This window comes from Miniopterus natalensis, chromosome 2 (genome assembly GCF_054644295.1).
Source record: "Miniopterus natalensis isolate mMinNat1 chromosome 2, mMinNat1.hap1, whole genome shotgun sequence".
Classification (NCBI taxonomy): domain Eukaryota; kingdom Metazoa; phylum Chordata; class Mammalia; order Chiroptera; family Miniopteridae; genus Miniopterus; species Miniopterus natalensis.
Genome location: NC_142082.1, coordinates 83,756,513 through 83,784,016, shown reverse-complemented (window position 1 = coordinate 83,784,016; position 27,504 = coordinate 83,756,513). Strand labels below are relative to the sequence as shown.

At 36.8% G+C, this 27,504-nt stretch overlaps 1 protein-coding gene across 1 annotated transcript in view; it reads right to left on the bottom strand.

Annotated features, from left to right (window-relative positions):
- KL (klotho) overlaps window positions 1–27,504 on the bottom strand; it is a 48,285-nt gene that overhangs the window by 5,913 nt on the left and 14,868 nt on the right. The window contains exons 2-3 of the mRNA XM_016199526.2: window positions 5,101–5,611; window positions 4,134–4,402 (exon numbers count right to left, since the gene is read on the bottom strand). Coding sequence (XP_016055012.2) covers window positions 4,134–4,402; window positions 5,101–5,611 — 780 coding nt within the window. The remainder of the gene's footprint in view (window positions 1–4,133; window positions 4,403–5,100; window positions 5,612–27,504) is intronic.

Genomic DNA, 27,504 nt, shown 5'->3' with positions numbered 1-27,504 from the left:
AAAAGGAGGTGCTAAATAAGCATAACCGTAGCCTTTTATTAGCTTTGGGGCTGATGACAGATTTTAACAAATTCAATCTGACTGATGGTAGAAAGTGATAAAGAATGTGGACATAAGGAACAATACTGTCATCCATCCATAATGGTTTAAAATTTTTTCCTAATTGTTTTTCTGTGACAATCATGATAATATGGTTCTCAACATCTGACATCAAATTCTCCATACTGAAAACAAGTATTCAGGACAGTGCACAAATTGTAAACTCATAATGACAAAATCCTCCCTCCAGGTGTAAACCATGAAGGGAATGCAAACTGAAAGTGCACCCCAGACACACTGCCTCTGCCTGTTTTTTCCTGAGAAATAGTCTCCTTAGAGAAGGGTGTCAGACGAACTCCAATTTTGAATCACTAGTAGACATTTCCTTGCAGTTTTGGGGGCCTGTTGCAAATGGGCTGTTGTTTCTCTGAAGGGGTCGGTGCTGTGTTAGTGAAGGAAAGTAATAAAAACCAGTGTATCAGAGGGAACTTGCTTTTTCCGGACAATTGTCCCTTGTAGATCACCCATGAATGCATTTCCCCTAGTGCTGTGGGAATGCTGTCAGAAGTATTTTTCCACTGTGATGTACCCACAAATCATGTTTCCTTGGCTTTGCAAGAGAAAATATTTGCATGCTCTTTTGAAGTAAAAGTGTGCATAGTTTGAAGGAATTTTTCGATTATTTTTATAGAACTCTGAGTTGACTAAATTTGTATCTTTTCTACTATAATTGTTCCATAACACCAGCTTTTATTCAGTCCATTTGAAAACAAATATGAGAGACTAAAGTATAAGCCTTGGGGGTGGGGATCTATTCCTTAAAAATACAGAGCATTTAGAAATAATATAATTTAGGCAAAATTTTATCTAACCTCCATTAATTAGTTTACTTATTTCTTAATGAAAAATGAGATAAAGATGAATCAGAAGAAATGGGTATACAGTATGCATTGCATATGTTATGGAAGAAACTTTCTCCTAGCATGACCACTGCTAAAGAAGCCGTATGTTCCCAATGTGTAGCAAGTTCCATACCTGATTCAGTATGAGAATTAGTAGTTGTGGAAAAATACAGTCAACTGGAAAATTCGGTCCAAATAACACGACAATCCATGCAAATAAGCCTAAGGTCAGACTTCAGACAAGTTGTGTGATTAATGGGATATAATTTTAAAGTTTTTCAAGTAAAATGCATGCCTCGTTTATATTAGGATTTTGAAATGCTAGACAGCAGGAAAAAGATAAATTTCAGTGGTTTAAAAGTCACTTCTCAGGACTTTAATATAATGTATTAAAAGGATAGAGCACTACTTATAAATTAAAACATACACCCACATTCCTAAGAACTGCCCTAACAAAAAACTTACTTTTACTTTGTCAATTAGGAAGCTAGCTTGGGAAGGGCACTACCAAAATAATACATAGTTCACAGTGAAAAGCAGAAAAAATAAAATAACAATTGCAGCTTTTTCCCACTAAAGAGCTTCAGGAGAAGTTCAAGTCCACAGTGAGGTTGAGAGTGATTTAATTTTGTGTTTGTCTGGTTCTGCATAGGAGAGCACTGGGGGGCTCTGCTGGGTGGAGGAGTAGGGGCCCTGATCTGATGATGTAAAAGGGAATGCCTCCTGAGAGGAAAGGTCCAGGGCTGATGAGTGGCTGGCATTAGATCAAATTCTAAATCAAATGCCTCCAGGAGTAGAAAACGGGGTTCTCTCCCCATCTCCCTTCCTCCTCACTGACATATTTGTTGCATCTGACCAGAGTTTCTAGTAAATGGGATATATTCTTAAGGCTTTCTCACTCCTTACCAGTCTGCCAGGCAAACAGGGCCCTTGTGCGGGGAATGAGCAGAGTGAAAGGACTCCCTCCAATGTCTCCTCCCTCACATTGTCTGCATAGCGATGCTGGTGGAGACATCTCTTCACAAAGGACTGAACTGGGAATTACTTGCCCAAGCTCAGGCTACCATCAGAGATCTCAGAGGAGCATGAGCCCTCAAGGACAAGGGGTGCATGGCCCAGCAGGGAGTGAGGCATGATAGGAGATTGAGTCTACCTTCCACCCTTGTCCCTTTCCCTTGCTCCTTCTCCCTCATTTGCCCCTTCAAATCTCACTTGAACCCCACAATTTATCCCCTTTGCAGGAGGAAAGTTAGAATAGGTAGGTTGCAAATAGCAGTGGGCTGAGGGAGGAGAGAGGGAGGAGGCTGGAAAATCTCCCACTGAGTGGGTGGAGCTGAGAGGATTTGCTGTTGCCTCAGATATCCTTGCTAACAGGTAAGGAAGGGATTTACCTCTGAGACCGCCCCTAAAACTAACTGGAGGTCTGAAAAAGACATAGGAGTAATACAAACCAATAAAAAAATATTAAGTATAGTGTTGGTATATTTTCTTATAAATAAAAGATTGCAATTTGATATTTACAAGAAAAGAGCAACCCATTTCAACTAGGACTTCCCTCAGATCCAAACATTCTTCCAAATACTTTTGAACTGAAGGGTAACAGAACATGCCACCCCAAAATATGCCCCTTTGGTGTATTGATTATTTTGAGCTGCAGGCACTTGAAAAACATCAAATGCAGGGAGAGACTTCCTCAGCACTACCTTTATCTGCCTGAAGACAGATCCTCCAACAGGAACTGAGTGTCATAAATCCCCTCCCCTGAGTTTCATCAACCAGGGAAGATTGACTCTTGTCACAGAAGAGGAGACTAGAAATCAATAACACACCCAAACTTTGTCACAAACTCTCACAGTTCCCATCTATTCTTATGTGGGCCCAGTTACGTTTTCTAAAAATCATTTACTCTCCCTTAAGGGATCTATATCCCCACTCCCATTTCCCTATTAATATGGTATTTAAGCTTGAATTCTAAGCCACCCCTGCAGTTATTCATTTTTCTCTGAGTATCTCCCATATATATATATATATATATATATATATATATATATATATATATATATAAAACATATAGATATATACTATATATATGAGGTTAATATATAATGTTAATAAACTTCTGTTTGTTCTTCTCATATTAATCTGTCTTTTATTATAGGAGTCTCAGGTAAGAACCCAGAAGAGTAGAGAAAAAGTTATTTTTCCTCCCCTACAGAACCAATGAATTGCTCAAAGCACTCAGCATGCAAAATCCCATTGCTTATCTGTGGATACTGAACTTTGTCTGTTTTTAGACTCTGCTCTGCAGCACCCCACTACCACCTGCTCACTTACCATCATGCTTTCTTCATTCTGTTATGTTATTTGTGTATCCATCATTTTCTCTCAAGACTCCTTTCACAGCAGGGGTCATATCTTACTCATCTCACTGTACATTCCCCTCAAAGAAGCACCCCAGCAACTAGCACAGGGCTGTGTACATGCTAAACATCCAACATGTGCTTACTATTTGATCAAACTCTAGAAAACAAATTTCTTTAAAATTAAAGAAAATTAAAGTTTAAAAATAATAAGTAATTAAATTAAAATATTTTATTTTTAAATTTTTAAAAAATATGTAAATTAAAATATTTAAAAATTAAATTTAAAATAATACTGAGAACTAACTACCTAGTAGGTACTTAATAAATATTGGTTGACCATTTTGAAGAACTTCCTTACCATCTCATTGACTATTGCTCAAGATGATTTCGAGCAAGGGTTTTCATTCTCTACTTATTTCAGCAAGATTTGGGGGGTCCAAAGTTCTGTTTCAGAAAGGCTCTTCCTGCTTGGGTTTCAGCAGCTCCACTGAGATCTCAGGCAATTTGGAGTTCTGTGTTACATCCTATTTATGGAAGAACTCAACTGCTTTACAAAGGTTTGAAAATCGCTGTGTTAAAAGGTATTTTATTTTATCAGATCTTAAATATTTATATATGTTTTATTTGTTCCCCTTTGAGGGCTGATTTAAAGTCAAGGTGAAGCTAGGGAGATTTTTTGAGAGAAGGATGCAGCGTTCCAAAAAATGACCATAAGGAACAGTGTTTGGTCTGAAGAATGGACAATGTGCCATGACAACCTAATAAGGAAGCTCTACTTACTAGTGACAGGGCTTGGTGAGACTGCTGATTGGTTTTTCAGCTGACTTACTTGAATGTAGTTGTCAACAATTCCCCAAGCAAAGTCACAGGGAAATGTCCCTTCTAGGGGTTGATTTTCAGGTAAAGGAGGGAAGCCATTTTTCTCTATCAGCTGTTGGTAGAACAAGGCTGAAGACTTCGGCAACAGCTTCTTATCCTGGCTCAGAAAGTCAATGTAGAAGAGTCCACGCCTGATGCTGTAGCCTCTGTGCCACTCAAAGCCATCTATGAGGGACCATGCTGTGTACCCGATGATGTCCACCCCATCCAGCCTGATGGCTGTAAACGGAAGAGAGGACAAGAGATTTGAGGGTTTTACTACTTAAGGAAATAAATTATATAATGTGCTTATTGTTTGGTAAACCAATGACCTACAAAAGGATCCAATCAAACCTAGATAACTCTATATATAAATGTCTTCACAAATAGGCTTATCTTCAGTAAGTTTTTATTTGGATTTCTGTTATTTCCAGTGGATGCTCTTTGGGCCTGGGAAGATGTTCCCCTTTTTATCCTAGGCACCTAACATTGTGCCAGATGAGATAAACGAAGAAAGTCTTTAAAAGCATGAACTATTTACTATTTTCTCCAGAAAATGTTGATATTCTTTTTTTCTTTAAAAAATGTTTCATTCAGTACAAGCAATAAGAACCCAAATACATTTTAGGAGAGCTAGATACCCTGGGATTTACTTAATCCTTAATGTAATCTAAAAATCTAGAGTAGTAACTCTGAAAGTCAAGTGACTTCACACATTATAACCCAGTTTCTCATTTACAAAATGGGTTTAAAAATTATTTAAGTTCCTTAAGGCCCAAAATGAGAAAAGTGCTACATAAATGCATTCCTATTATTGCCAAAATGAATTTCTACATTAATTAAAAACTATAAATTTACATAATTTATTATAGATCATCTTAAAGATTGTTTTACCAGTGGATTTTGGCAAGAAATTAGAATTTTATCCCCAATCCTACCTTTTAAGGTTTCCATTATAAATTTTTTGAGGTAATACATATACTTGGCATCATCTCTCTTGGTGGTCCCTGAGACAAACCAGCCATTTTCCACAATAAATATTTGGGGGTGGTTATATTCAAGGTTAATCCAAGAAAGCAGTTGCCTCAGGCTGGGAGATTCTAATTGGCGGAACTTCATGTGAGGGTCCAATAGTTGAAAACTCAAGGTTGGTCCAAAGGAAAGAGCAAAAAAGTCAGCTGTTCCTTTGATGAACTTTTTCTCAGGTTCAGTAAAAGCAGGCAGAAGAGATGAAAGATTATTCTTCATGCTCTCAGGATAGTCACCATCAATAAATATGGGTTTGGCAAACCAACCTAGAACAAAGTCAAGAGATTTTTGACATTCTTTGATGCTGTGGTCTGTCATTCTTCGTGGATTGATCCAGTGGGAACTTAGGGCAATGGACACCTGGCCTCCCTGAGTTGGACGGAAAGAAGTATTGTAGAGATGCCAGATTTTGGCATGAGCCTAAAAAGGAAAACAAAAACAAAAGAACCTGGTAAAATTGTTTATGATTGTGAGGAGAAATATAATACATATTTGAATTTCCAACCCTAGTTGTATCTGTTTCTCATCAAACCTAACCTAATGACTCATCCCACAATGTAAAAGTCACCTGGAATCAATAAATTATTTCAGAGGTAGGTCAGCCCACAGTGAGCTGCTACCCTGACTGGAATTATTTCCATTTTTTTTCAGCAGCCAGTTGAAAAATGAGAATTTCTGGTGTTGAATGTGTAGTTATTATTCATACTTTGAAAAACTAATGAAATAAGAATCTGTTATTATATCTTACTGCTTAATTGACTTTGGATTATGTACTTTTTAATTAATAGACTTCATTAAAAGAACAAATCCCAAACCTGTGATTGCACCAGGGATTTCTAAATAGGATTATATTTTTTTTTCCTAAGAGACTGGGGGTTTTCAAGTTGACTCAAGTTGTTGGCATCAATTTAATATTTAAAGAAGAATTAGCACCAATCCTTCCCACAGAAAGCTACAGGCCAATATCCCTTATTAAATAGATATGAAAAACCTCAACAAAATATTAGCCAGATCAATTAAGCAAGAAAAAAAGGGGTATCCAAGTTGGAAAATAAATAAAAACCCTCTGTCACAGAGGACATGATCTTACATAAGGAAAATGCTAAATAATCCACACAAATAAACTATTAGAGCTAATAAACAAATTCAGGAAAATTGCAGGGTACAATATCAACACTCAAAAATCCATTGTATTTCCATACAATAACAATGAACAATCCAAAAAATTTAAAAATTAATTCAATACAATAGGTTCAAAAAAATAAAACACTTAGGAATAAATTTAACCATTCTGACAACTTTTATTTACGTTGTACTGGAGGTCCTAGACAGTGTAGTAAGGCAAATCAAAGAAATGAAAGCACATTGATTGGAAAGGAAAATAACCCTATTATTCATAGAAAACATGATTGTCTATATAGAAATTCTAAGGAATCTAAAAATAAACTATTAGAACTAACAAGTGAATTTAGCAAGTTAACAAAATACGTCAATATGCAAAAATCAATAGTATTTTTATATATGCGCAATAAACATTTGGAAAGTAAATTTTAAATACAATACCATTTAGAATAACACCAAAACCATAAAATACCTAGGACAAGTTAACTAAAATAGTGAAAAATGTGCAAGACTGTTACAATGACATCTACAAAACATTACTAAGGTCTAAACAAATGAAGGGTGATACCATTTTTTTACGGATCAGAAGACTCAATATTGTTAAGCTATTCATTCTCCCCCAAAATGATCTATAGATTCAATGCTATCCCATCCAATATCTCAACAAATTTTTTGTAGAAGTTGGCAAGTTGATTTTAAAATAAATATGAGAATTCAAAGGATATAGAGCAGTTAAAATAATTTGAAAAGGAAGAACAAAGTAGAAGCGTTAACAATACCTGACTTCAAGACTTACTATAAAGCTATAATAATCAACATAGTGTGATGCTGGCATAAGGACAGACAAATAGATTTTAAAAAAAGAATAGAGAATTCAAAACTAAACCCAGAGCCAAGTGATTTTGCAACCAATGCACCAAAGCATTTACATGGCAAAAGGAAAGTCTTTTCAATAAATGGTCCTGTATTTGGAAAATGTATGGGGAAAAAATGAACGCAACCTTACACCTTGCATAAAAATTCATTTGAGACAGATAACAGGTCCAAATGTAAAAGCTAAAAGTATTAATCTTGTAGAACAAAACATGGCCTTTTGATCATGAGGTAAGTAAAGATTTCCTAAGACACAGAAAGCACAAATCATACAAGAAAAAATGATAAAGTAGACTTCATCCAAATTAAAATCTGCTCTTCAAAAGTTAAAAATATGAAAAGATAAACCACTGAAGGGAAATACTAAAAATATGTATATCTGACAAAAATTATATTAAAAAATACAGGACTTCAGCAAATCAATAATAAAAAGGAAACAACACCCTTTTCCCCACAGTGAACAAAAGCTTTGAATAGACATTTCACCAGAGCATCTCCACCAATGCTCGATATCAGCATTATCAGGGAAATAAAAATTAAAACCACAATAAGCAATCACACCCACTGAAATACCTGCATTAAAGACTGATGACAAAATCTGACATGGATGAAAAGCACTGGAACTTCATACACTGCTAGTAGGACTATAAATAGTGCCACCACTTTGGAAAACTCTCTGGCAGTTTCTTAAAAATTAAACAGGTCTTCTTTACAATTCAGCAATTCCACACACAAGAGAAATGGCAAAGTCCACAAAAAGTCTTGTACAATATAAAGATAATAACTTATAAAAATAATTTGTTTAATGATATTTATAGTAGTTTTATTCACAATAGCAAAAAACTGAACACAACACAATTGTCCATCAACAGGAGTTATATATAAACACTGTGGTCTGTGTATATATTGCAATACCACTCAGCTATAAAAGGTGTAAACTAGTGTTTCACATCACAAAATGGATTCACCTTTAAAAGAACAATGTAGAGCAAAAGAACCAAGACACAAAGAATACATTCATATGGTTACATCATTGCATTTACATGAAGTTAAAAATTATTGCATGGTGACAGACTTGTGAAAGGGGGAAAGAATCAAAGACAACAGGGAAAGCAAAAATAAGGGATTGGGGAAGGAAAGGAATCAAATTCTATATAGGTCATGGTTTTGCTGTCTCAATGAAGATGCCTGGTTTGTAGCTGGGTGTAGAATTCTAAAGTTGGAGAAGACATGGATGGTATTAATTACTAGAATAAATTTCAGAGGTAATACTAAATGGGTCACTTTTTGCTATCATTATTAGATTTTTTTAAAATGAAAATGGAATAATTCTTAAAGGATTAATTTAATCCTATAAATCATCTTAATTAAATTGACTGAGACCAGTGATTACAGAACTAAAATACAGCCCATAAACAGAAAGTAACTCAAATAGCTCATTTGTGTCTACTCCTTACACAAGAAGAGCCTCCAAGATGTTGTTGTAGTCTAAATGAAAGGTACATTATTTTTGAGAAAGGTCACAGGACTAGACAAATTTCAGAGAACCCTGGAATTTTTTTTTCGTTTTTGCATCCTTTTACAAATTCAAGAATAGTGTCATGATTATTTGTCTAAGGACTTTCTTAAAAGTCACTACTATCCTGTGCTATTATGCAAGTATTCCAATTAGCCTAATGATCATGTTTGAATACCAAATTATTCCTCTTGTGTCTATCAGCACAGCTTCCTGGATTATAAACTACATTTCCTTCAGAGAGAATTTCAAGCGACCTCACACAAAATAACTATCTAATAATTATTAGATAGTTATAACAAATAATTGCCCCAAAATAGTCATCTACAGATTTTGTCCATGAAAATATCCAGTACTCTCTGTGTGCAGTTCCTTAAAACTTGTCTGGGATCTACCTCTTTCATTCATGCACTAAGCTGTGTTAGGGCCTCATGTCTACCTTCCCAGACACCTAGTCAAATATATGAAAATAGGCAGCAACTAGGCCTGCTTGCCTTTTTACTGAGGTCTCCTTAATAAATTAAATAAGTAGGATTTTTTAGCTTAAGCACCAAGCCATATAGTCACCCACAAATTAACAGGAAGACCAGTACAGTTTTCATGTAAATGTAAATATCATAACTCCCCAGCCCAGCCCTTTTGTTACAGCCAGGTCAATTTCTCTTTATCCCTCAGCCAGGACTATACCTGTGAACCTAAAAAAATAACATTCTGCTTTTCCTCTATTATCTATAGCCCTCTCTCCCTTCTGTTTTAGACTTGTCTCTTCCAAGAACCAGTTCCTAAATAACCCCTTTACTCTTAAGTGCTATTTTCCCCAGTTAGTCAAAGAAAAATTCTTGCTCCTTCCAAATTTAGTTCAATTCTCACCTCCCCTGTGAAGCTTTGTTTGACTTCCCATACACTTTGTACATACAAAGTTGGACTAAGTATCATGCATCAAAGTTTTTCCTGTCAGTGGCTCTTCACCAAACATTTTCACTCTCTATCAACCTGAACATTCAACATGAGCTTATTCATTTATTTATTCTTTTAGGAAAATATTGTTTAAGTAGCTACCGTGTGCCAGTTTTTAGATTAGTTGAAACAATCACATTATTAAACACCTACTATATGTTAGATACGTTAAGTGCTGGGGATACAGAAATAACAAAACCCCAGGCTTAGATGTATGCCAATACTTACTGCATACATAGCAGATAGAAAATCGGATCCCCAATGTTCACCAAAAAGGAAATATATGACCCCGATATTAAGACCTTTCCACCCAACCCCAATATATTGGTATGTTCCATATCATAAATTTTTAATTTAAACCTTTATTTAAATATTCAAGGTGAAACAGATTGCTGCATATGATTTCTAAAACTCTACTATTATATCCTATAGAACTAAGTTTGAGATTAGGTCTCTTCTGGAAATCACAAGAAATTATGGCATATCCTAGATTTTGAGAAATGGACAAAAAGTTAGATAATAGACTTATTTTCCTTTTTACTGCAGTAAAATATACACAGCACAAAATTTACTCTTTTAATCATTTTTAAGTGTACAAATTGATAACTGGTGTATTAAGCATCTACTATATACGAGCATAAAAGGTTCTAGAAATAAAGGACGTGCATAAGGTACAATACTTGCTCTCAATTTTCAGTGTTATTTATTGATCTTGTAGGAAAATTGTAAAAATAAAAGGACATTAGTTTATCTTCCTCTACTTCAGTTGAATGTCCCAGGCCAGGCCAGTGAGATATCTTCTCTAAGACTGTTCTGCTGGAGTGGAGCAACAGTCTCTCCTAAGTCTGGAGAGGAAGAAAGTGAATCCAGAGGTGCTGACATGGGAAGAGCTCTTCTGCAGTGGGATGTAAAGAGGCCAAACTGACCCCTGTGTTTTTTTATGTAATGAGGGAGAAAGATTGCCCTCCTTGATAGTAATGATCACTTCAAAGTCCAATTCCTAAAATCCCTAAAGCTCTTCTCCAATTTTATGAATTATAACAATGTCTTAATAAAGTCCCTTTTCTTCCTTAACCTAGTTTTAGTTAGAATTGGTCATTTGCAAATATAGAATTCCTTAATACACATGTAACCAAATTTGAGATTCTATAAAAACTCACTCAGTTAAAGGCATGCTTTTACAACTAGGCAAAATAAAGTCCAGGGTAAATTTTTTAAAATTACGGTGTAGTTTTGGAGTTTTATTACTTATGATAATTTCATCTGGAGTTTTTCAAAGTAAGTTACATAAAAGACTTTATTTATTTTAAAGAAAAACTTCCTTCAAATCAAGTAAAAATTATTTTATAACTCATTTTGGGTAAATACATAAATAAATCAGAGTTTAAGTTTCTTGACTCATTAATTTATTTGTACAGAACTAATCAACATCAGTTAAATCATTCTGTTTAATATTAAATCATGCTGCTATGAAAATCTTTCCAAATTATTGATGCTCTGTTGTTAACAAAATATCTGGTCTATGACCAGAATCTGTCTAGTGCATTAATCACAATATTATCTGAGACACAGAGGAGTTCCAATTCCTGGTTTTTTATTTGTTTTTCTAATAGCAAAAAAATGAGAACCATAAAGGAACAGGGAGGGAAACATCAGGCTAAATGAGAAAAAGAGACAAGAAGATAAAGGACTGAGATCAGGGATGCACAAGGTCAGCAGAAGCCTCCAGTGGTTCATCAGTCAGCTGGGATCTTTTCAGTAAACATCTATTATTATAATCACCAAAGTAATTCTATAATACCCTCATGAAACAGCTATTCTCCAATTTCAACAAAATTGAAAGAAGTGTTTTTCACCTTTACTTTCTAAATGTTTTACCTCCGCCTGCTCACCTAATTCTCCTGCTTTGAATTATCAACAGCAGATGCCAACCAGTTATTGACTCTGAGACTTTAAGATCATTTATCAATTCTCAAGTTCATTTATAGCTCATTGCTTTTGAAATAACTCAATTCCATATGCAGTAGAGAACACTTTTCACCTGAAGAAAAAGTGACATGTGAATGTGTGAGGGCCTCTACATTGTCAGACAGGATAAGATTACAGGAATATGAAATATGTTTTATGGAGTAGCTAGTAGTAGAAAGCAATCTACCTGCCCTGTTCTCCCTCTCTTTTCCATTTGCCTTTTTGTGGTAATAGTTTCTACGTGGTCTTAAATCAGTGTTTTGTATGAAAGGTCCCAATTGTGAAATCAAGTCATAGGTTACCCCGGCCACTTTGAAAATTGAAATAGAACAGAACTAATTAGAAAATATCAGAGTGCACTGCATGTAAAAAGTATTGCTTCATGAAAGTTCGGCTTTAGTTGTATATGTGTCAATGTGTAAAATTCCTTTCTTACTGTGGGTCAAGGTCAAAAAGTTTGAAAGTCACTGGTTTAAGAGATATTTTCATTCCACAAGTATTTATTAAACACTTACTACATGCCTGGTACAGTTCTAGGGCTTTAGGATGAAAGAATGAACTAATCAGACAAAAACCTCTGCTCTCAAGGAGCTTCCATTTTAGCAGAAAGAGAAAAATAAACAGGACATGTAATAAATGTAAACTCAAAAGACTGTGAGAAGATGGTAAGTGGTATGGAAAAAGAACAAGAGGTTAAAGATGGCAGCAGAGTAGGTGGATCTTTCCTGCACCTCGTCCAAGAAACAAACTGGAAATGAAACTAAACTGGGGGACATTCACCATGAATTACCAACTGAAGACTTGCTGAAGAGGAGCCTTTTCAAACAAGGAAAGGCAGAAACCACCTTGAGGCTAGTAGGAAGGATGAGGTCGTGAGCGGGGCTGGCCCAGCTCCCAAGGGTGGCAGGCCCAGGGTACAAAGGGATATCTTGGCCCCCGGTTGGGGGGAGGTGGGAGTATCCCTCTGAGAGGAGTGAGGCTTGGACCCCAGGTGGGGCTCACCATCGTGTTTTTTTTACCATTTCCCTTTTCTTATTCATTATTCTGATGTTTTTCTCTCCCTTCTTTCCTGTCATATTATTTTTTCCTGCCCTTTTATTCTTTCTCATATTTTTTCTCTTTTATTAATCCTGTCCTGTTTTCTCTTTCCTATTTCTCTTTTCTTTTGTGGTTGTTTTTGCTGTTGTTGTTGGGGTCTTTTGTATGTTTTTGCTCTGTCTCTTGTTTTGTTGTTTTGTTCTGTCAACACCTGTACAACAGCTTGATGACGTAGTCAGGGCTGAAACGCACATTCATTCAGCCTAAGAGGAGATCCCACACATAAATGCAACAACAACATTCAAGACCAGGTTACAACAGGAGAACCCAAATTACCCACACAAGGGGCATTCTTAGAGCACCCAGCTCAGGAGAGCAAAGAGACTGTACCACCGGACACTTATTATAGTACATAAGGCCACATCAAAAAAACTGGGAGCCATAGTAGTCCTATCTAATAAGTACAAACAAACACAAAGAACCAGTTAAAATGGGGAAACAAAGAAACAACCCTCAAATGAGAGAAAAGGAGGAATCTCCAGAAAAAGAGTTAAACGAAATGGAGGCAAGAAATTTATCAGATGTAGAGTTCAGAGTAATGATTATAAGGATGCTCAAGGAACTTAGCGAGAATTACAAGAAACTCAATGGAAGCTACAAGAAACTTAGTGGGAACTACATCGGCATAAAAAAGGCCATAGAGACCATAAGAACCAGTCAGAAATGAAGAATATCATATCATACATCAAAAATATACTGGAGGTAATTAAAAGTAGGCTGGATGAAGCAGAGGATTCAATGAGAGATTTGGAAGACAAGGAAGAAAAAACAGCAAATTCGAGCAGCAAAAAAAAAAAAGAATTTAAAAAAATAAGGTTAATTTAAGGGAACCTTGGGACAACACGAAACATAAAAATATCCACATCATAGGGGAAACAGAAAAAGAAAGAAAGTGAGCAATGAACAGAAAACTTATTTGAATAAATAATAACAGAAAACTTCCTTAACCTAGTGAAGAAAAAATTCACAGAAGTTCAGGAAGCACAGAGAGTCCCATTCAAGATTAACCTAAAGAGACCCACACCAAGACACTTCATAATTTAAATGGAAAAGGCTAAAGACAAAGAGGAAATCTTAAGGGAGCAAAAGAGAAACAGTTTGTTACCTACCAGGGAGTTCCCATAAGGCTGTCAGCTGATTTTTAAACAGAAACACTTCAGGAAAAAAGGGATTGGCAAGAAGTATTCAAATAATGAAAAGCAAGGATCTGAAAACAAGACTACTCTATCCAGCAAGACTATCATTTAAAACTGAAGGTAAAATAAGAGCTTCACAGACAAAAAACAAACAAACAAAAATAGCTAATGGAGTTCACTACCATACCAGCATTGCAAGAAATGTTAAAGGGACTGTTTTTAAAAAAATGAATAGAGAAAGGAGCATAGGTATGAAAGAAAAAATGGCAATAAATAATTACCTATCAATAATAGCCTTAAATGTAAATGGATTAAATGTTTCAATCAAAAGATATAGGGCAGCTAAATGGATAAGAAAACATGACCCATATACATGCTGCCTACAGGAGACCCATCTCAGAACAAAATATTCATACAGACTAAAAATGAAGGAATGGAAAAAAATATTCCATGCAAATGAAAACATAAAAAAAGCTTGGATAGCAATACTTATATCTGACAAAACAGACTTCAAAACAAAGACCATAACAAGAGACAAAGAATGCCACTACATAATACTAAAGGGATCTATCCAAAAAGAGGACATAACCCTTGTAAACATATATGCATCCTATATAAGAACCACTAAAAATATTTTTAAAATTTGGTAGACTTTAAGAGAGAAATCAACAGCAATACAGTCATAGTAAAGGACTTTAACACCCCACTGACATCACTGGATAGATCCTCGAGAGAAAAACTCAATAAGGAAACAACATTAAATGACACACTGGATCAGACAGATTTGATTGACATTTGCAGAACATTTCATCCCAAAGCTGCAGACTATACATTCTTTTCAAGTACACATGGAACATTCTCAAAGATAGACCACATGTTAGAACACAAAATAAGTTTTAACATATTTAAGGATATTGAAATCATACCGAGCATCTTCTCAGATCACAATGGCATGAAACTGGAAAACAACGAAAATAGAAAAAACCTCAAAAACATGTAGAGGTTAAAGAACATGTTATTAACAATGAGATCAAGGAAAAAATTTAAAAATTATCTGAAAATAAATGAAAATGAACACACAACAACCCCAAATCTATGGGACACAGCAAAAGCAGTCTTGAAAGGGAAGTTTATAGCATCTTTGGCCTACCTCAAGAAATAAGAAAAGTACCAAATAAACAATCTAACCCTATTTTAAAGAACTAGAAAGAGAACAACAAGAAGAGCCCAAAGTAAGCAGAAGGAAGGAAATAATAAAGATCAGAGAGAAATAAATGACATAGAGGCTAAAAAAACAATACAAAAGATCACTGAAACCAAGAGTTGGTTCTTAGAAAAGGTAAACAAGAGCGCTATACTTTTAGCCAGACTCACCAAGAAACAAAGAGGAGGGTCTATATAAATAAAATCAGAAATGAAAGAGGCAATATAACAACTGACCCAACAGAAATACAAAGGATTGTAAGAAAATATGATAAACAACAATTTTGCAAACAAATTGGACAATCTGGGTAAAATGGACAAATTCTTAGATACATACAATCTTCCAAAACTCAATCAGGAACAATCTGAAAACATGAATAGGCTAATAATAACTAACGAAATTGAAGGAGTAATTAAAAAACTCCCAGTGCCCGGCCGGGCGTGGCTCAGTGGTTGATCATCAACCTAGGATCCAGGTGATCGGGGTTCGATTCCTGGTCAGGGCACATGCCTGGGTTGTGGGCTGCATCCAATCAACGACTCTCTCATCACTGATGTTTCTATCTCTGTCTCTCCCTCTCCCTTCCTCTCTCTGAAATCAATAAAGATATATTTTAAAAAATAATTAATTAATTAATTAAAATAAAAAATTCCCAGCAAACAAAAGTCCTGGACCAGATGGCTTCACAGGTAAATAATACCAAACATTCAGATAAGAACTAACACCTATCCTTCTCAAACTATTCCAAAAAATCCAAGAGGAAGGAACACTTCCAAGCTCTTGTAACGAGGCCAGCATTATCCTATTTCCAAAACCAGATAAAGATACTACAAAGAAAGAAAATTACAGGTCAATGTCCCTGATGAACAGAGATGATAAAATCCTCAACAAAATATTACAAAACTGATTTAGCAGACATTAAAAAGTTCATACAACATGAGCAAGTGGGATTTATTCCATGGGTGCAAGGCTGGTACAATATCTGCAAAAAATAAGTGTGATACATCACACATACAAAATGAAATATAAAAAGCACATGATCATATCAGTAGATGCAGAAAAAGTATTTGATAAAATCCAGCACCCATTATGATAAGGTGGGAATAAAGGCATCATACCTCAACATAATAAAGGTCATATATGAAAAACTTACAGCCAATATCATACACAATGGGCAAAAACTAAAAGTGTTTTTCTTTTCATCAGGAACAAGACAGGGATGTCCACTTTTACCACTCTTACATTCAACATAGTGCTGGAAGTCCTAGCCACTGTGATCAGAGAGAAGAAATAAAAGGCATCAAAATTAGAAAGGAGGAAGTAAAACTGTCATTATTCACAGATGACATGATATCGTACATAGAAAACCCTAAAGACTCCACCAAAACTACTAGATCTAATAAATAATTTGGCAAAGTAGCATGATACAAAATTAATATCCTGAAATCAGTTGCATTTTTATACACCAAAAATGAACTCTCAGAAAGAGAAACTAAGAAAACAATCCCATTTATTATTGCAACAAAAATATGAGGTACCTAGGAAAGCCTTAACCAAGGAGATAAAAGATCTGTACTTGGAAAACTATAGGACACTGACGATAGAAATAGAGGTAGATACAAATGGGTGGAAGCATATGCCGTGTTCACAGATTGTAAGAATTAACATTGTTAAAATGTCCATACTACCCAAAGCAATCTATATATGCAATGCAATTCCTATTAAAATACCAATGGCATATCTCACAGATCTAGAACAAATTTTCCAAAAATTTATATGGAACCAAAAAAGACTGCAAATAGCCTCAGCAATCTTGAGAAAGAACAACAAAGTTGGAGGGATCACAATACCAGATATCAAACTATACTACAAACCACTGTAATTAAAACAGCTTGGTACTGGCACAAGAACAGATATATAGATCAGTGGAACAGAACAGAGAACCCAGAAATTGACCCATGCCATTATGGTCAATTAATATTTGACAAAGGAGGCAAAAGCATACAATGGAGTAAAAGCAGTCTCTTCAATACATGTTGTAAAGAAAACTGGACAGGCACATGCAAAAAAATGCAACTTGACCACCAACTTCCGCCATACACAAAAATAAACTCAAAATGCATAACAGACTTAATTGTAAGTCACAGAACCATAAAAATCCCACAAGAAGACATAGGCAGTAAAATCTCAGACATCTTTCAGAGCAATATTTTGCCAATATGTCTCCAAGGGCAAGAGAAACAAGGGGAAAAGTAAACAAATGGGACTACATCAAACTAAAAGGCTTCTGCACAGCAAAAAAAAAAAAAAAAAAAAAGCCATCAACAAAACAAAAAGGAAACGCACTGTATGGGAGAATATATTCACCTATAATTCATCTTATTTGGTTAATCTCCAAAATATACAAAAAACTAATACAACTCCACACCAGGAAGACAAGCAATCCAACTTAAAATGGGCAAAAGTCCTGAATAGACCCTTCTCCTAAAAGGACATACAGATGGCCAATAAACATATGAACAAATGCCCAACGTCACTAATCATCAGGGAGGTGCACATTAAAACTATAATGAGGTATCACCTCACAACTGTGAGAATGGCTACTATCAATAAATCAACAAACAACAAGTGCTGGCAAGGATGTGGGGAAAAGGGAACCCTAGTGCACTGTTGGTGGGAATGAAGACTGGCTCAGCCACTGTGTAAAACAGTATGGAGTTTCCTCAAAAAATTAAAATGGCACCATCATTTGATCCAGTAATCCCACTTCTGGGTATACCAAAAGAATCACAAAACTTCAAGAAAGTATATATGCACCCCTATATTCATAGACATTTCATTTACAATAGCCCAGATCTGGAAACAGGCCAGCAGATGAGTGGGTAAAAAATCTGTGGTACACTTACACAATGCAACACTATGGTGCTATTAAAAAGAAGGATCTCTTACCCTTTGCGACAGCGTGGATGGACCTAGAGATTATTATGCTAAGTGAAATAAACCAGTCAGAGAAAGACAAAATACCATATGATCTTACTAATATGTGGAATTTAATGAACAAAAGAAACTGATGAATAAAATAGAACCAGAGGAATGGAAGCATGGAACAGACTGACAAATGTGAGAGAAGAAGGTCGGTGGTGGGGACTGGATAAAGGAAAATGAAGGGATTAGTCAAATAATATATATGCATAGCCCAAAGACACAAACAATAGTGTGGGGAGGGCTAAAGGAGGGGGGCATGGTTGGGTGGAGGTAGGAAAAGGTGGGGAAAATGTGGGACATCTGCAATAGTGTCAAAAATATATAATTTAATTTTTTTTAAAAAAAGAAAAGAAAAATAGAACAAATTAAGGGAAGCCTGGGTGCCAAGGAGAGGAGAAGCATTTTTTTCTTTTTACATGCTCAGGAATTTTTATTTTTATTTCATTAAATATCTTGGGGTTTTAATCTTCATTTTATATCTCTGTAGAGATATGTGGACAAAATCCATGTGTTCTTATAATGCAAGACTCATTTCTATTAACATCTACCCTTACAGAATTTAACATCCCCTAATCCATAGCAAATCCAACAAAGGTACACTCTCTTCTGCCCACCGACTTCCCTCCCACTCACAGAGAATACCAGTCAGAGAATGGGGTTAACCTGGGCACACCAGCTGCAGCGTCAGTTCTGAAGAAAACTAGCAATCCTTTTGCCCAATTTCCAAATCTAGGACATTTTTCCTGACAGTCTCCCTTTGTGGTCATAAATAACCTCCAAACTTTATTTTTTATCACACACACAAGCACACACAAAATTTTGGTTGGATTCATTTCCAAAAGTTCATCTTAGGGTGTTGAACAACTACTAAATCCACAGACTTGGCTTACTTTGGGGGGGGAGGGGGTCACAGAAGGAATCAAAGATTTTTTTTAATAGCCACTATTATGCCAGAGGGCTTTTGTTTGTTTATTTTGTTTTTAAATTGCTCTTATAGAGTCTTCTATTCCGAAGCTAAAAACCAAACCCAAGAAATTCATCTTCACTACCCCTGGTGAGCCCATCTCTAATTCTGACCTGCAATATGTAAGCAAAATAAAATGGTTATTTAAAGCCACTAAGTTTGGAGGTATTATATAGCAAGAGTAACTGGAACAGATGGATGTATATGGGTTAGTGATTTTTAAAGAATTGGTAATGGTGAGTCTCTAGATGTTAATAAAGGTTAAAGATGCTGGTGACAATTTGGGACTGACATTCTCCTCATTTCAGAGTGCTAACATGTGGACAAGGAGGGAACTTACTCTTGGTCTGGAGACATTACTAGCATACCCTAGATCAGGAGTGGGAAACATCCCGAGGGCCACATATGGCCTGCAAAATTATTTGGTCTGGCCCTGCCAAGGCAACCGCAGGCCAGACTGAAAATTCAATAAATCTAGGAGCTTTTTCCATAGTTAATTTTTAAGTTGATCATTTTGCATTGTCCGCGAATGATGTTATAAATATCCAAATGGTCTTGGATATTTATACGGTGGAGAAAAGTTTCCCCACCCCTGCCCTAGATGAAATCTGTACTGTGTTGGAGGCAGCATGCAGTAATGGAATGAGCACTGGGAACAGGGCTTCAGAAAACCTAGTTCTCATTCCAGCTCAAGCCCTTGGCAGTCAGAGGAAAGTCAGCTAAACTCTCTGAGATTCAGCTAATTCCCTCCCACCTCCACCCAATACACAAAAGCACTTCAGAAACTATAAAGCATTTTTCAGTAGTATGGGTTTTTAAAAATTATTTTTAATTAAATAAATTCATTTGTGTAGTTTAAAATCAAATAGTACCAAAGGCTTATCATGATAAACAATAAGCGTCTTCTGCTCCCTGAAGACAACTACTTTTAACTTTTAGCTGTTTCTTCTAGTAAATACCATTATATTCCTAAGTAATATGTTTATTACAAAATTTAACAATTCATCCTGATAATGAAGAGCTACCTCTTTTATATCCCCCCCAATTTTCTTCCCTTATTCTCCCAAATGTCTGTTTTTATTTAAATCATCAACCAGTATTTATAGCAAGGTTATTATATAAATCTTATTCGTTACAGAGCCAAATAGGACACTATAACATCTCCCACCACCACCCACCTTTTTTCGACAGCTGTTTATTTCCCCTTGAATAAATAATCACCTCATTATTAAACTTGGATCATATTCCACATGTGTTTTAATGCTTTTGCAATTCTCCATATTTACTACCATTACCATCTATTCTATCGAGTCTACTTTTTCCCTTCTCTGCTAGAATCTTCCACTTTCCTTGTTCCATCTGAACTAGATGCTATCTAGAGCTGCTCTCATCCTAGGATTTTCCTTTACTTCTGGATTGTTGCCATACTTTTCAAAATCCTACTTCTTCCTATTTATTTACTCTGTAATTTTTGCTGGTGCATACCTTCAATTAGCTTCTTAGAAAAGATTACACTGAAGGTCAGCTTTCTAAATCTCTGCATAACTGTGCATTTGTTGTAGAGATTAATGTGCTAGGAACTCAGGGGGGTCTTTAAAGCTGAGGGTTCGTGTTCTTCAGTGCTGGGGCATTTTAAAAAATTATTTCTTTAATAATTGTCTGCCCTCCATTTCCTTACTCTCTTTCTAGAACTGCTGTTAGTCTGATGTTGGGCTTTTGTGCTTGATGTTTTAAATCTTTTCCCCATTTCTTTATTTTTTTATTTTTTAAAAATATATTTTTATTGATTTCAGGGAGAGGAAAGGAGAGGAAGAGAGAGAGATAGAAACATCAATGATGAGAGAGTCACTGATTGAGCCTGCAACCCGGGCTTGTGCCCTGACCGGGAATCGACCCCCGATCGCTCAACTGCTGAGCCATGCCCGGCCGGGCTCCCCATTTCTTTAAATATTTTCATTTCTTCATCATTTTGTATTATATCGGGGGCATTTCTTTTACTTTTTAATCTTTCTACTAAACATTTTATTTCAACAATCATATAGTTGATGTTCAAAAATTTTTAAATATTCTCTTTATTGTTCCTTATTCAATTTGTGTGTAGTTAATATCTTGCATAATCTGTTTTCCTGGTTTGCTTTTCTGTTTCTTTATTTTATTTACTGTTTCATATTGAGCACTTTCCTCAAATATCTTTTGAAGTTTGGCTATCCGTTCATACTTAAAAATACTTAAAAACTGGTCAACAATTACAGTCATGTAGACACCTTATAGAGAGCTATACACTATGTTGATTGGCCAGAAAGTCAGTCATTTCATTAGGAAACACATCTCCAAATGCCTGTGAGATCTTTACTTTGGAGCCATTCAGGGTTTTCAGGGAGTAAAATTTTCCCTTTTCTTACCAGGGAGACAGACGCTATCTACTTACAGAGTGATGAGACTGTGGAGGGGTGATGGGAATTTTGTAGGTACAATTCCAACTGAGTCCCTGCATTCTTCCCTGTGTCTCATCCTCAGTCCTTTGTTCTATGCAGTGCCCCAAAGATCCATTTTCCTTTCTTTCAATTCCCTGAAAGTAAACCTCTAGTCTCAGGCCTGGGAGTGCGGCCAGTGTATGAGCATTCCGTGTGATTAAGTAGACTGTCTAATGATTTCACAAAAGCCTAGTTATCTTATAAAATAAAACAAGTTTTAATGAATATCATGATGTATTTAATATTGCAGAATCCATACATTAAAGAGCTATGCACTCAAAAATCCACATTCTCCAACATACATCACCATTTGACCTTCCTTAGTCTGTGAGCACCACTCCAGTGGGAGGTAACACCTGGAGGAGACCACAGCCTTGGTCTCAAACCTCAGGCAGATAATGATGGATGAGACACACTAGAGAGTTTGGCATCATGCTCCTGTTAGATGAACCAGATGCTCAGGGATTATAAACTCAACATCCACAGATTTGTTTGGCCTTCGTCATGCTTAAAAAATTTTTTCGAGATAATCTTTTAAAAAAATTTTTAAATCTCACTCAAAATTCTGAATTTCAAGCTTCCTTTGAAATCAGAGAATCACTCCTCACCCTTCTTGACAAAGAGTTAGTTGGGGCAAATGCTTGTCAAAGGTCATACCTTTTCCTCCCCCTGTGTGCTTCTGTTAGGCATTATACCTTACAGCAGGTCACCCAGCAGATCATGAATTTACTAATATATCAACCCATATGTTACTCTGAGCTTCATCAGCAGAACTGTGTCTACATGAAATTAAATCCAGATTACATACTTTATTTTAGTTGTGTAATAGATGGAGGCAATCAATAACATTTGATTCTCTGACTTCCTTAATTCACTACACCTGGTAGGTCTCCTGAAGCACATCAGTACTGCTCATGTCTTCTAGGTCTTTCTCAGATTGTCTTTATCAATCTTGAGGCATCATTTTAACTACTGTCAGCAGCATTTTTTATTCTATTTCCTCTTGTCCTTCTATTTTACCTATCCTAAGACTACATCCTTAAACTTGAATTCTTGATTATTGCAAGAGGAAAGCAAACAGGAGCCTACATGCCATTATAAATTTATCATCTCCAAGAGGGACCCAGCAAAAGAATTTGCAGGTATGATCATGGAACTTTGAGGGATTGTAGGAAACATGGTGATGAAGAATGAAAATTTTCATAACTTAAAAAGGAAGAACGTGTGGATTTCAGAAACAATAGACCCATTAAGCAAAATTATGTAATGGCTTAATAAAAATACACCAGTACTGAAAGAAAAAAAAATAAACAAATAGGATTACATCAAACTAAAAAGTTTTTGTACAGCAAAGGAAACAATCAACAAAATGAAAAGACTACCCACTGAGTGGGAGAACATATTCTCTCATACATCTGATAAGGGGCTAATATCCAAAATCTATACAGAATTTATACAACTCAACACCAAATAAACAAACAATCCAATTGAAATATGGGCAAAGGATCTGAATAGACATTTCTCCATAGAGGACATACAGATGGCCAATAGCCATATGAAAAGATGCTCAACGCCACTAAACATCAGAGAAATGCAAATTAAACCACAGTGAGATATCATCTCAGGGCTGTCAGAATGGCTATCATCAAGAAATCAACAAGTGCTGCTGATCATGTGGAGAAAAGGGAGCCCTTGTGCACTGATAATGGGAATGCAGATCAGTGCAGCCACTGTGGAAAGCAGCATGGGCTTACCTTAAAAAATAAAAAATGGAACTGCCTTAAGACCCAGCAATTTCACTTCTGGGAATATATACGAAGAAACCCAAAAGACTAATTTGAAAGAATATATTCACCCATATGTTGCAGTGTCCTTTACAGTAGCTAAGATTTGGAAGCAGCCCAAGTGCCAATCAGTAGACCAGTGGATAAAATCGCTGTGGTACATTTATACAACAGAATGCTACTTGGCTATAAAAAAGAAAGAAATCTTACCTTTTGGAACAGCATTGATAAACCTGAAAAGTATTATACTAAATGAAATAAGCCAGTCAGAGAAAGACAAATACCATATAATTTTACTTATATGTGGAATCTAATAAACCAAGTAAACTAACAAACAAAATAGGAACAGACTCATATATACAGAGAAGAGATAGACGGCTGTCAGAGGGGAGGGAGGTTGGGGGACTGGGTGAAAAAGGCGAAGGGATTAAGTGAAAAAGCCCCTCATAGACACTGGCAAGAGTATGGTGACAAGAGTGTAAAGGGAGTTGGAGGTAGGTAGACGAGGGTATAGGGGGAATAAATGGTGACAGAAAGACACAACATTGGATGGTGAATGTTGGGAGCCGGTGACGTGTCTGGACATGGTCCACGCCACCCGAGGGTCTGGAGTCAGGGACTCGACCCTCCCCACAATTACCCTTGATATTGAGAGCCCGCTATGTGTCTGGACATGGTCCACACAGCCTGAGGGCCTGGAGCCAGGGACTCAACCCTCCCGGCAGGTTCCTGTGGGGAGCCGAAATGAAGATAGTTACAAAGGTCTGAGCTCATGCAGGAGGCAGGATGTTTACGCTGAAAGTGTGTTTGTGCAGCCATGAAAGAACTACTTTGTATCACCCTCAGTTCCTTACCAGTTGTTTGTTACTCACTATATAATAAAGGCGTTGAAGCCATTTGAGGCTGCTGCACCTCATTGGAGGGCAGCCCTCCTGATCCCATAACTGTGTTTGTCTTTTTCATTCCCACCCCTTGAACTCAGGTTTGTTCGTCTTTCAGGCTGGTTCCTGACAGGCGAATACACAATACAATTTATAGATGATGCGTTACAGACTTATACACTTGAAACCTATATAATTTTTATTAATTTATCTTTATTATTGAAAGTATTATAGATATCCCCCCTATTTCCCCCATTGATCCTGTCCACCCCACATCCGCACCCCCACAGGCTTTTACCACACTATTGTCTGTGCCCATGGGTTATGCATATATACATATCAATTCTTTGATTAATCTCTCTCCATCCAGTCCCCCACCCCCGCTTTCCCACTGAGATTCATCAGTCTGTTCCATGCTTCTATGTCTGTGGATCTATTTTGTCCCTCAGTCTATTTTGTTTATTAGATTCCACATATGCATGAGATCATATAAAACTGAATCAGGAAGAATCAGAAAAGCTGAATAGGCGAATAATAACTGATGAAATCGAAGCAGTAATAAAAAAAAAAAAAAAATCCCAGCAAACAAAAGCCCTGCTCCAGACAGCTTCACAGGGGAGCTTTCTAGTTCTTTAAGTTGCAGGGTTAGATAGTTTACTAAAAATTTTTCTTGTGCCTGGCCAGGCATGGCTCAGCGGTTGTGTCGACCAGGTGATCCGGGTTTGATTCCCGGTCGGGGCACATGCCCGGGTTGCAGGCTCGATCCCCAGTCGGGGGCATGCAGAGGGTAGCCGATCAATGACTCTCTTATCATTGATGTTTTCTCTCTCTCTCTCTCCCCCTCCTTTCCTCTGTCTGAAATCAATAAAGATATATTTAAAAAAAAAAAAAATTCTTGCTTTTAGAGGTAGGATGTAGTGTTATGAACTTCCCTCCTAGGACTGCTTTTGCTGTGTCCCATAGATTTGGGGTTGTTGTGTGTTCATTTTCATTTGTTTCGAGGAAGTTTTTGATCTCTTTCTTGATCTTATTGGTAACCCATTCATTGTTTAAGAACATGCTATTTAACCTCCATATGTTTGAATGTTTTTGAGTGTTTTTACTGTACTTGATTTAAAATTTCATTCCATTGTGATCTGATGCTTGATATGATGTCAATCTTCTTGAACTTGTAGAGACTTGCTTTGTATCCTAACATGTGGTCTATCTTTGAGCATGACCCATGTGCACTTGAGAAGAATATATATTCTGTAGCTTTGGGGTGAAATGTTCTGTAAACATCAATTAAATCCATCTGATCTAGTGTGCCATTTAGTCTCTGTTTCTGTATTGACTTTTTGTTTGGAAAATCTATTCAGTGAAGTTAGTGGGGTGTAGAAGTCCATGACTATGACTGTATTGCTGTTGATCTCTCCCTTAAAGTCCTTGAGGTAATTATTGATAGGTCTTTATTTACTGCCATTTTAATTCTTTATGCCTATGTTTCTCTATTTCTACTTCTAATTTCAGCAGTCCCTTTAACATTTCCTGCAATGCTGGCTTTGTGGTGATAAACTCCGTTAGACTTTTGTTGTTTGGGAAGCTCTTTATTTCACCATCTGTTTTTAACGATAGCCTTGCTGGATAGCATAGTCTTGGGTTCAGATACTTGTTTTGCATTGCCTGAGTACTTCATGCCATTCCCTTCTGGTCTGTAGAATTTCTGATGAAAAATCAGATAACAGCCTTGTGGGAACTCCTTTGTAGGTAATAGATTGCTTTTCTCTTGCAGCCTTCAAGAATTCGCTGACTTGAATTTTTGGCATTTTAATTATGAGGTGTCTAGGCATGGGCCTCTTTGGATTCTTCTTGCTTGGGATTCTCCGTGACTTTTTCCTTTACCAGGTTAGGGAAGATTTATGCCACTATTTCCTCAAACAGGTTCTCTAACCCTTGCTTACTTTCAACCTCTTCTGGCACTCCTTTGATGCAAATATTGTTACATTTCATGTTGTCCCACAGCTCCCTTAGACTGTTCTGTTTTTTAATTGATTTTTCTTTATGGATCTCTGATTGAGTGACTTTTTCTAACCTGTCTCCTAATTTGCTGATCCAATCCTCAGCTTTCTCTATTCTGTTATTTATTCCTTCCAATATATTATTTATTTCTGCTATGTCATTCTTGATTTCTGACTGGTTATTTTTCATAGTTTCCATATCTTTTTTCTTGCAGTTGAGCACCCTTATAATCAGTATTCTGAACTCTATATCTGTTAGATTACTTATCTCCATTTCATTTAGCTCTTTTTCTGGAGACTTCTCTTGTTCTTTCATTTGAGGCTTGTTTCTTTGCCTCCCCATTTTGGCTGCCTATTTGAGTTTGTTTCTATGTATTAGGTAGGCCTGCTAGGACTCTCAGTCTTTTTGGAAGGTCTCTGGTGCAGGCCAATGTCAGATGCTGTTGTGACTGGCCTTGAGTACCCTGTTCAGAGCTATCAACAAACCACAGCTTGAGGTCCCCTCTGTTGAGGCTGGGTGTGTTTGGACAGAACCAAGATGCATATCAAAGTCTGCTTTTCCAAGGCAGGGGTCCAGAAGCTGATCAGGCAAAGGCTCAAAGCACTCTGACATTTGCCTCTGTCTGCAGGCTGATTAATCTGATTCTCTTAATGAGCCTCAGGCTATAGCAACTCCACAGGGTGGGGCAGCTGACTGTTATCAGTCTCTTAATGTGCTTCACACTATAGAAACTCCAGGGGATAAGGCAAGAAGTTTTCAAGCAGGGTGGGGCAACTGCCTCCCCCTCAGGCAAAAGCTGCTTAGAAGGTAAATGTCTGCCTCTGCAGTATGGGGAAATGACTTGAGACACAGGAATCTGGGAGGGTTGCCCTCTGAGGTCTATCTCCAGAGCCCATAACCCTAGATTCTCCTCACACAGGTCCAGTTCACTCTGCCTGCCCTTTGCTAGAGCCCAAGGTAAGTGGCTGCACACAAAACTTTGTGCTGTGGCTTTTTAAAAGGGTGCCTGCATTTCCAGCCATCTCTCCCTGCCAGACAGAAACCTGGCTGCTTTTCACAGTCAGATGTTATGTGGGCACCTTTCCCAGTTCTGTTGCTCTTGGTTGGGAAGCCCAGCCTGGGGTTTAGGCCCCAGAGGGAATTCCCTACAGCTGACATATCCCTCTGGACCTTCAGCTGCTGCCTGTGGGAGCCCAGCCAGCCCCCTTGTGCTTCTGCATTTCCTACCAGTCTGTATGTGGTCTCCACTTTCCCTCCTTGGTTATGAGGGTTGTCTCCAGCTTGTCTTCAGTTGCAGTAGATTATTCAGGACGGTTTTTCTATACTTTAGTTGTAATTCCAGTTTGGTCCCGG